This window comes from Desmodus rotundus, chromosome 11, assembly GCF_022682495.2.
Source record: "Desmodus rotundus isolate HL8 chromosome 11, HLdesRot8A.1, whole genome shotgun sequence".
Classification (NCBI taxonomy): Eukaryota; Metazoa; Chordata; class Mammalia; order Chiroptera; family Phyllostomidae; genus Desmodus; species Desmodus rotundus.
The window spans coordinates 573,701-585,204 of NC_071397.1; the positions used below are offsets into that span (position 1 = coordinate 573,701).

The window sequence follows — 11,504 nt, forward strand, 5'->3', positions numbered from 1 at the left end:
GCGGGCTCCCGGAACGTGAGAGCCAGTAGCACTGGGAGAGCGCGGCGGCGGCGAGGCGGGAGGTGCGCGTGGGAGGCTCGGGCTCGCTGCGTCACGGACGCTACCACCTCGCGCTCGGGAGAGGGGGGACGTGTGTCAGCAGGACCTACGCGCCGGGGAGACGCTACCACTCACCTCGCGGGGCGGTGGAGCGGCGGGCGGGCCCCACCGCGTGCGGAGAGGGGCGCGGACACACCGCAGCCACCCTCCCAGCCCCGGGGCTTGAGCCGAAAAGGCCGAGGCCGCGCGCCGGAGACCGGAGCCCAGGTCTGCGCTACTCTGTGGGAGGGTCAGACGGCCAGGAGGCGGGGAGCGGTCGGAAGCATCCCGAGCGCCGCCCTGCCGGGACCCCAATTACCGGTGGGACGAAGGAGAAGGTGTACGGATCGGAAGGGCGAGCGCGGGCGGGGAGGGAGACCCAGATGTTATTAGGGCTCTGAGGGGGAGGTCAGAGGTCACGGAGTGGCGCCTGCAGCTGTTGCCATAGTAACCGGGGCCGGAGGTGGCCGTCTTTGTGTGCGACAGCGCTCATCCCGAACCCCGCTGGGGAGCCCGAGGACGCTAGTGTACACTGAGGAGCTGGTCGCGGAGCTTTCTTCGGCGAGGGAAGAAGAAGGGACTTTTGTGAGCACGCATGGAAGCGTAGCGAAGGGACGGTTTGAGATTGCCGCTGCGCCTGACGGAGGCCGAGGGAGGCGGCTGACGTGAGAAAGCCGCACAAAGGCACCCACACCCTTCCGGAAGCCAAATGGGGGCGCTCGGCCTCCACCTCCACCGCCCCCCGGAAGCGGAAGCAATCTCAGCGTGCCCCTTCGCCGTCCTCCAAATCCCGCTGCAGCCATTGCAGCAACCACGATGCCCAAACGAAAGAAGCAGAATCAGCCGCAGCAGCTGACGCTGGACGCCCGAGTGCCGAAGCGGGAAGAGCTTGGAGACGAAGACGACGGCGCTTCCGCGGGTGAGGAGCGCGGGAGGGGTGTGCACGCGCCTGTCAGCAGGTGGAGGCGAGGACCTCGGTGCGGGGGAGGGGGCTCCGGCGGAAGGAGGAAGGGCGCACGCGCTGAGGCTGGGATGGCGTGGAGGGCCTGTCCGGCTGGATCCCTGAAGGAGTTCTCTTACTTGAACCCTCAACTGCATTCTGGCTCCTAAATCTTTTCAGAGAAGGCTGGGGAAGAGAGGCCATAGAGCTCGCGTGCGCTGCCGCAGAAGGGCTGGAGAGAGGGCCCTTAAAGAGGTTGCAGGTTGCGGTGACTGGAATAACAGTTCGTGACCCAGACGTTCACAGGGGAGGTGAAAGTGTACAAACTGCTTCCAAACTGCTGGGGGGAAGGGGGAGCTGATTGGCCATGAGGTAGACAAAAGGGTCTGGGTACTTTGAATAGCAACAGTGTCAAAGAGAAAATGGTGGGAAAACTTCTAACGCTGCTAAGAATATGCCTGGTTTTACTGGTTGGATTAAGAAATGAGTAATACAACCAAAACAGAACAGGACAGCCCAGGCTGGTGTGGCTCGGTGAACTGAGCGGCGGCCAAAAGGTTGCTGATTCGATTCCCAGTCAGAGTTTGTGCCTGGGTTTCCAGCCAGGTCCCCAGTAGGGGGCGCGCGAGAGGCGACCACGCATTGATGTTTCTCTCTCTCTTTCTCCCTCCCTTCCCCTCTCTCTAAATTTTTTAAAGAATAAGAAGAACAGGATCATCAGTCCCTCAGTTCATTATAATGACCACATTTTTGTCTCTCCTCTTAGGACCACCCAGCCTTCTGGGCCCTCCCCCCATGGCCAATGGAAAGCCCGGTGCCCCCAAGTCAGGTGAGGAGGAAGGGACCCAAATCCTTCGAATACGTCCGAGAGAAGGGAGCAAGGGAAGGACTAAAACCTAGGAAAGACTTAATAGCAAAAGATCAGGGATTCGGTACCTAAATGAAGAGATGTTGTGTATTCACAGATTGGAAAACTCAGTGTTGTAAAAATGTCAGTTCTTCGCAAATTAATCAGTACATTCAGTGCATTCCCAGTTATAATCCCTTTAGCTTTTGTGAAAACAAACGTTCTGCATTATTCCATGGAAATGCGGAGGATCAGGGTGAGAGACTGCAGAGACAGTCCTGAAGTGAAGGGCTTGCTGTGAATATCAACACCTAGTGTAAAGCTGGTGACGACGCGGTGTTGAAGCAAGGGCAGGCAAGCCAGTAGAACAGCGTCGGGTCCAGTAATAGGCCCGCACATACCTGAAATAGTGTAGTGGTCTTTCCAGTTCACGATGACGGGTTACCTGGATATTCATGGGGAAGATGAAATTTGACCTATTCATACCGTAGACAAACATCAGTTCCAAGTGGAATCTACAGCTAAGTGTTAAAGGCAAAAAAATAATTCTAGGAAATAAATGTATTACATGTCTTAGAATAGACAAGAGTTCTTACACAGGAAACAAACACTAACCATAAAGATTTATAAACTGAACTACATTAGAAAATAAACTTCTATTAATCAAATGGCACCATTAAGAAATTAATGGAGTAGAAGATACAGCAAATGTAAGCAATAAGGAGCTCAAACCTAGAATATATAAAAAACTGTTACGGACAACCTGTTAGAAAAATGGTAAAAGACTGGAATAGCCACCTCATAAAAACTGAAATCTAAATGGCAAAAACGAGTGAATAAAACATCATCAGTTGACAAATAAATACAAGATAAAAGCATACCACTCTGAAACTGAAGTGCTTGTGTACTGTTGGTGAGATTATAAAATGGTAAAACGGCTACGGAAGACAGTATGGAAGTTCCTCAAAAAATTGAAAATAGGCCGTGGCTGGTGTGGCTCAATGGATTGAGCGCCAGCCTGTGAACCAAAGTGTCACTGGTTCAATTCCCAGTCAGGGCACATGCCTGGGTTGCTGGTCAGGTTCCAGGTAGGGCTGTGTGAGAGGCGGCCACACACTGATGTTTCTCTCCCTATTCCTCCCTCCCCCTCTGTCTAAAAAGAAACAAATGAAAAAAAATAACGCTTAAAAAAAACCTTCAAACTCAGCAGAATTGCAAAATACCGAAAAGATTGACAATATCCAGTGTTGTCAAGGCTATGGAGTAACCGCTAGTGAGGGTATAAATTGGTACAACCACTTTGTAAAAAGTTTGACTTGTTTAACTTGAGCGTACATAGAGTAATGCCTCTACTAGATACATACTCAACAGAAATGCTTACATGTGTTAACAGAGACATGTATAAAAGTGTTCATAGCAGCATTTTTCGTTATAGCCCCAAACTGGATTCTACCCACATGTCCACCGTCAGTAGAATGGATAAATAAGTTGTGTGTACTTGCAATTGGATACTACACTGCAATGAAAACGAACTCCTGCTGCAGGCAACCTGGATGAATCTCACAAACATGATGTTGAGCAAAAGGAGCCAGACACAAAAGAATGCAGACTGTGTGACTCCACCTGTGCAGAGTTCAGAGAACTAACAGGCAAAAACTAACCTATGGTGCTAAAAGTCAGGACCATGGTTACCTTTGGGGAGGAGGTCAATACGGTCCTATCCCTTCACCTGGGTGTTGAAAACACGAATGTGTTTACTTTGGTGATGTGTTTAAGTTGTGCACTTGAAATTGGTGTATGTTTTGTATGTATAATGTACTCCAGTAAAAAGTAAAAAAAAAAATTAGGACTTTTTTACCAGGTTTAAGTTAACCATTGATCACTTTCCCATGCTCTCTCTCTCTCTCTGTCTCTCTAGCTCTTTACAGAGGTCCTCCAGGATCGAAGGGACTGATGATTCCACCACTACTGACTCTCCCACCTCCTCCCCGGGGCAGAGGCCCAGTTTGGGGAGACTTTCCCCCAAGGTGTGGCCCACATGGTCGTGGTTGGTGGGGGGTCAGTGCTGAGCCTCCTTTTCCGGGACCGGGCTATAGTAATCCTTCCAGGGGCGGCTTCCACAACGAACAGAGGCAACCTCGAAGGCTCAGAAGCTGGTCACTTGTCAAGAATACCTGCCCTCCCAAGAATGAACCCCAGATTATGGAAGGTGAGGCCATTTTTTTTTTGTGCCTGTGTACATTTAGTGCCCATCACTGTCAGAGTGACCATGACTCTTCCTTCGGGCTATCCTCTGTCCTCTTGAAGTGGGAGTAGCCCTGAATGTTTTTTCTCCCAGAAGAAAGACTGCCATTCCAGAATATCTGGAAATGGTAGGGAGTAGGAAGTCTGACTGCCTTCTGTGTCTCTGCTCTCTTGTTACATTTATTTTCTTTCTTACATTTTAAATTGACCGATTTTCACGTGTTGACAGACAAATCTGACCGCCCTGTTTGCCGACACTTTGCCAAAAAGGGCCACTGTCGATATGAGGACCTCTGTGCCTTCTACCATCCAGGCGTGAACGGACCTCCCCTGTGAGACTGCCTTCCCACCCAACCTGGAAGGAGCGCTCCGTGACCTAGCGGCCACATGTTTCCCTGTGGCCCTGTGATGGCTACTGTGATGATGTTCCATCCACCACCTCCCAGTCAGTGACACCCACCCCTGCCCCCCACCTCTCCCACTGGGGTCCGGAGCTGTGTTTCAACGCTGGTGCGGTGTGTGCTCTTCTGACCAGCCTCCAGGCACTGGCCTTCAATATCGCATCTTTGTTCCTTTCAGCTGCTTCCTGGATCCTCTCTCCCTTGCCACCTGACTGCTGAGCAGGAAATGTACTTGGTGCTGTTTCGTGTGCGATTGTCCATCAAGCCCCCAGTATTGCCCTCAATTCCTGAGCCCTGGAACAGTTCCCTACTATTCCTTCCTTCTAGCTGCTTGTTTTAAGTCCTTTATATGTGATACCTCCTACCCCCAATGTTAGCAGCTGCTCTGTGAATCTCCCCAGGTTGTCTGACCTGGGGTCAAGTTTCAATGACTGGTACAGAGTCACTCCCTGAAAAGCCACTGTCCCTGCTTTTGGATTTTGTAGTTTCGCCATCAGTGGCATGGCCCCCACCACTGTGGTCTGTGATCACTGTGATTTGTGAAACCTACGTTCCCTCGTGGCCTTTTTCAGTGTCCATGGCATTTCTGTGGCTTACCACACTAGAGTATTTCTGCCAAAATGAGTGAGGCTCTTGGTGCCCTCTGGGCCTTCCCCAACCCCAGCACGGGAGAACTGTGAAACTTTCTACAAGACTGCTTCCTTGGCCTCATGAGATGACCTCTAAAGCCTCTGGTGGGCCTAACCCGTCCCCTCTACAGCCCGTTTTAGCTACACTGCATCGTTGTGAGGCCACCAGGCCTTTTTGTTTGAATTCTGTGAATCTCTACCTGGCCTGTCTGGGTGGAACCTGTACAGTATTGGCGTCCTCGCCCAACCTCTCCTTCCCTGGTACTGGTTGTTTTCTGTGAAAACGACGGTGAACAGGCTCAGTTTTGAACTGGCCCTGAGGATGTGGGTCAGGAGTTGTTAGGGCAAGAGGGAGGGCTGTTGAACTGAAAGTCATTTTTTTCTTTTTAAGATATTTTATACTAGTAATAAATGCAGTGGAAACAAACATTTTCTTTAATTCCTATGTTCCAGTCATCTCTGGAGGTACAGATGAGGCTATTCTCGTTGAAGTCATTTCTTTTAAGCATTTTTTTAAAGATTTTACTTTTAGAGGGGAAGAGAGGGAGAGAAGCATCAATGTGTGGTTGCCTCTTAAGTGCTCCTACTGGGGACCACAACCCAGGCATGTGCCCTAGACTGGGAATTGAACCAGCAACCCTTTGGTTTGTAGGTCAGCACTCAGTCCACCAAGCCCCACCAGGCAGGGCTTGAAATCATTTATACTTCAGTTAGTTCATACACAGTGGTGATGGAGAAAGGCAAAGCTTACGTTTCTTCCAGGCTGAAGGAACCAGTAGGGGTCCCATTAACTATAGACTAGGCTGCATTATGTTATGAGTAAAGTTTTGTGGGAAAAAGGAATAGCCAGGTATCCATGGAGTAATTAAACATCTGTGTGTATAGGTTTGATATTTATGGAGCAGTGATGACACCAGTCTCAATATTTGTTGGGCCAGGCACTATATTAGGCAGTAGAGACAACAGCCGAAACCAATCAGTTGAAAATCCGTAGTGGGATGTGTTCATCGACAAAAATCACAAATATGCCCTGGCTGGTCTGGCTCACTTGATTGAGCGGCTGGCCTGCAAACCAAAGGGTCAGGGGTTTTACTGCCAGTCAGGGCACAAGCCTGGGTTGTGGGCCAGGTCCCCATCAGGGGGCACATGAGAAGCAACCACACACTGATGTTTCTCTTCCTCTCTTCCTCCCTTCCCCTCTCTCTAAAAATTAATTTAAAAACCAATAGTAAAATGTAAAAAAGTAATTGCTTTAAAGAAAACAGTGGATCAAAGACCTAAATATAAAATCTGAAAGAACAAATTACATAGAAGAAAATATAGGTACTCAATTTATGGGCCCTGGTTGTGGAGAACATTTTATGTGTTCAACCCCAGTAAAGGCAAAAATAAGTGAATGGGACTTTATGATATTAAACAGCTTCTGCACAGCAAAAGAACTGACAACAAAATATTGATAAAAAGTCAACCAACTGAATGGGAGATACTTGCACATAACAGCTCCCACAATGGGGTTAGTATCCAAAATAAATAAAGAATATATACAAGTCAACACCAAACAATTAAAGAATGGGCAAAGCATCTGAACAGACACCTGTCCGCATAAGACATACAAGCAGTGCACAGATTTATGAAAAGATGTTCAACCTCACTAGCTGTTAAGACTACAATGAGATACCACCTCATACCTGTTAGAATGGCTATTATCATGACAGATAACGTGTTGGCTGTGGAGTTGTGGAGAAAAGGGAACTCATTCACTGCTGCTGGGAATATATATTGGTACAGCCACTGTGGAGAACAGTCTGGCAGTTCCTCAAAAAATTAAGAATAGAGTCACCACATGTCCCAGCAATCCCTCTCCTAGGTATCTACCAAAAGAAACTAAAAAATATTTGCAAAGATACATGCACCTTTATCATTGAAGCATCATTTGCAGTGGCCAAGACATGGAAGCAACCAAAGTGTCCTTCAGCAGGAGATTGGATAAAGAGGATGTACATTTATGCAATGGAATACCACTCAGACACAAGAAAAGGCAAAATACTGCCATTTGCAACAACATGGATGGCCCTTGAGAATATTATGCTAAGTGAAAGAAGTAAGAAAAAGTTAAGAACCATATGATTTCACTCGTGGGATATAAAACAAACACGGGCACAGACAGCAATGTGGTAGGCAGAAGGAAGGAGGTGGAGGGGACCTAATATATGGTGACGGAAGACAGATTGACTTTAGGTGAGGGTGCACGGTGTAATATACAAGTCTAGTATCGTACACTTGAAATCTATATGAACTTATTAATCCATGTCCCCCAATAAATTTAATTTTTTAGAAAACAGGTGGGAGGAGTGTGAGGTTAGGCAGAAGAAAGGAGCTACACTACTTGGGGCCTTACAAAAACAATGGTTGGGAGCTTTCAAGAATGAAGCCTTTGAAGAGTTTCAGGCAAGCCAGTATCACAGGTTAGATTGGATTTTCTTTTCTTTTTTTTTTTTAGATAGACTTTATTTGAGAGAGAGTAGAAGGGAGAAAGAAAAGAGAGGTAGAGAAACATGAGTGGGTTGCCTCTGAGCCTGCAACCCAGGCATGTGCCCTGAATGGGAATTGAACCAGTGACCCTTTTGTTCACAGGCCAGTGCTTGATTCACTGAGCCACACCAGCCAAGGTTAGATTGGTTTTTCAAGAATATCAACTGAATGTAGGGAGCTGGCCAGGCCTGGAGATGGAGTTAAAAGTTACCTCAGTAATCCAGGTGAGCTGCAGTGGTGGCATCAATTCTGGTTGTGGAGTCGGGGAAAAGTGGAGTTTTGGAAACGAGGATAAAATGCAAGTATGTTAGGTTTGGGGAGGTAGTTGTAGCTTGCATAACTAGGGACCATTTAAAAAGGAAGGTATTGAGGATGTGGCTGGGGTGGCTCAGTAGATTGAGTGCTGGTCTGTGAACCAAAGAGTCACCAGTTTGATTCCCAGTCAGGGCACATGCCTGGGTTGCAGGCCAGGTCTCCAGGAGGAGGTGGGCCACAGGCAAATACACATTGGTATTTCCCTCCCTCTCTTTCTCCCTCCGTTCCCATCTCTAAAAATAAGTAAAGTCTTTAAAAAATATATATTGAGGGAAAACAGGCAGAATGCCACTAATTTCCTTTTGAAATGGTTGTGTCTGAGCTGCCTTTTTAAAGACATCCAAGGAAGGATGTAGCTGTAGTTTTGGTATTCAGATAAAAGGAGGCATGCATCTGAGTTATCTGCGTCTAGGTGGCGGTTGAAGTGATGAGTGTGTACACATTTATTCACTGTAAATATTATGTACCTATTATGGCCCCGTCTGTCCACTTTGAGTTCAATTGTAACAGAAACCAAATAATACAGAACTTCACTTCTCTCACAAGGCAAGAGGCAGACAGTTCAAGGCATGTATGACAATCACACCACCGCAAGGTCCTTGGCTGTTACCTCCCCCCAGATTTCAGCTCCACAATTCCTGGGGTCAGACCCTCCTGTTCACAACAAAACTCCAGTTTGCTTATCAGTGCTCCAAGCCTCGGAACTGAGGAAGAGTAGAACGCACCACCTGTCTCGAAGGAAATCTCCTCGAAGCTAACACACAGCTCTTGAATTTATATGCTCCTGGCCGTAACTTAATCCTGTGGTCAATACTTAGCTGCCAGTGAGGCTTGGGAAAGTACTCCATTCAGGCAGCCACGTGCTGAGCAAAATGTTGGACTTTCAGCAGGTGAACACATGGTAGGATGAATATCCTCTACCAGCCACTCCCCATTAAAATTTCAGGATGCAGTAGAAAATAAGACAGTAAAAGTGACAATGCCCTTGCAGCCAGCGGCCACCAGGGACAGCACACCTACAGTCAAAATTTGGTTTATTAACTCTAAAGACATTATCTCATTACAAGGGTTAGGAATGACGAGATTCCAGGCTGTTAGGTGACTGGGGGAAGGTTCAAGAAAGAGGGCATTTGTTCTAGATTGGGAACTCTTGGGAAGTAGAGGCAAGTCTACGATTGCACATCTTAATAAAGCTCATCTAGGAGGGAAGAGAAATGGCTTGGCTGGTGTGACACAGTGGATTGAGCACTGGCCTGCAGATCAAAGGGTCACTGGTTGGATTCCCAGTCTAGGACTCAAGCCTGAGCTACAGGCCAGGTCCCCAGTAGGGGACGCACGAGAGGCAACCACCCATTGATGTTTCCTCGCTTTCTCCCTCGCTTCCCCTCTGTCTAAAAAAATAAATAAAATCCTTTTTAAAAAGTAAGGAGAAAAAAAAAAAAGTAAGGAGAAATGAAACATGGCTACAGCTGTAACTTGGTAAAAAATAAAAAAGTAGCCATCACTCACTGCAGCCACGAGGAGCCTGTTTACTATGGTTTGGTATTTACGGTTTAGACAGTGACCTTGTGTTTGTCCATGCTTAGACAAGATGATGAACTTTGTCTTCGTTGCTATCACTGAATGACCTTGCCCACCACTGATGTCCTGTGAGGTTCATGATGAACACACGTGCGTGTGTCCCAGCTGTGAGTGCCAGGCCATTTCCCAGTCATCAGGGCCTATTTTTTCTCAAAAATAAACAAATAATTACAGATTGTGATTAATTATGTAAAGGAAATAAATGGGATATTGCATAGAGCAGGGGTGTCACACTCATTTTCACTGGGGGCCACATCAGCCTCACGGTTGCCTTCAAAGAGTCAAATGTAATTTTAGGACTGTATAAATGTAACTACTCCTTAACAGTTAAGCGAGAGCTCAGTGCTGCCGCCAGGTAGAAACAAGGTGGAAGGACGGATTCAGCCCACAGGCCTTGTGTTTGCCACCTGTGGCATAGAGAATAACACTTGGGGGCTAGTCGAGACATGGTGGTTAGGAAATACCTGGCTGAAGGATCTGTAGCTAAAGTCATCTGGGAGGAGAATGTCAGGTGGAAAGAAGAGAGGGCCCAGAACTCGGCCTTGAGGAAACTGACATTAATGGGCAAGTCAAGATGGACAAGGATGAGCCAGGCAAGTAAACGTGACGTAGGGCCAGGGAGGCGGGAGAGATCTGAGAGTGCAGCATCTTGTGGTTGCTCTGTGTTCTTCATACGTATTGTCTTATTTAAGCCTCACATTCACTCAGTGAGTGCCTTAGTGCCTTCTCTGAGCCAGGCACTAGGAGTTAGGGGTGTACCAATTAAAAAGACAAAATTCTTGCTCATATGGTGCTTATAGTCTGTTGAGGATGATCAACAATAAGGACATGTGTAACATAATCTTAGGTAATAAGTGCTCTGAAGAAAAACAAAGTGAAGGAACAGGCTGGAGAGTGATAGGTCAATAGTACAACACATAAGGCTTTGACGAGGTGACATTCAAATACAGCCCAAAACTAAATGAGAAGGCAACCATGTGAATATCTGGAGGGTGTGCATTCCAGGCATAGAGAACAGCAAGGGCAAAGGCCCTGAGGCAGAAATGAGTCTTAGTGTTTGAAATAAAAATAGAAGGTCTGTGTGGCTGGCTAGGCTGCAGGAGATTAGATCAGAAAGTTTGACAGGCCAGGTCATACAGAGCCCTGTAAGCCAAAGCAAAGCATTTGGATTTTATTCTGAGTGATCTGAGCAAATGATTTACATTTTTAAACTACTACTGGCTGAAGGATAGACTCGAGAATGAGAATTACGGCAGGAAAACCAGTTAGGAGGTCACTCCTGTCATCCATGGGAAAGACAGTGGTGTGGTCTGGGGTAGAGATGGAGCGAATTGGGCAGATTTAGGATGTGTTTTAAAGTCTTAGTTGATGACAAGAGTGGGCCCCCTTGTCTTGTTCCTGATCTTAGAGAAAAAGCTTTCAGGTTTTCACCATTGAGTATGGTATTATCTGTAGGTTTGTCACATATAAGCAACTGGATTCCTGAGCGTGAAGCTTATGGCAGAGGTTGAGGGCAGTAAGAGACATGTGCACATCTTCATCAGTTATGGATGACTTTTATTTTTTTAAAGGTTGTATTTATTTATTTTTAGAGGGAGGGGAAGAGAGAGAGAAAGAGAGGGAGAGAAACATCAATGCGTGGTTGCCTCTCACATGGTCCCCACTGGGGATCTGGCCCGAAAACCAGGCATGTGCCCTGACTGGGAATCGAACAGGTGAACCTTTGGTTCACAGCCCACGTTCAATCCACTGAGCCACACCAGCCAGGGCATGGATGACATTTAAAGTCATGAGACATAGGTAATAGGTATAGATAAAGAAGAGTGTCAAGTAATAGTTCCCAAATACTTCAACATCTAGACTTCAGAAGAAGATTCCAGGAAGAGAGGGGAAAGGGAGCAGCCACTGAGACGGAAAGGAAACCTGGAGAAAGCAGT

General features: G+C 47.2%; 1 protein-coding gene across 2 annotated transcripts; it reads left to right on the forward strand.

The window, feature by feature from the left end:
- The first annotated feature begins 865 nt into the window (after window positions 1-865).
- On the forward strand, window positions 866-5,117 carry PRR3 (proline rich 3). 2 transcript variants are annotated; one of them, XM_024557972.4, is made up of 4 exons: window positions 866-997; window positions 1,785-1,847; window positions 3,784-4,074; window positions 4,339-5,117. In XM_024557972.4, the coding sequence occupies exons 1-4, from the start codon at window positions 895-897 to the stop codon at window positions 4,443-4,445; spliced, it is 564 nt and encodes a 187-aa protein (XP_024413740.1). In that variant the 5' UTR covers window positions 866-894; the 3' UTR covers window positions 4,446-5,117. The 2 variants fall into 2 exon arrangements, with proteins under 2 accessions (XP_024413740.1, XP_024413739.1); XM_024557971.4 differs by having other exon boundaries at window positions 4,423-5,117.
- Window positions 5,118-11,504: the final 6,387 nt, after the last annotated feature.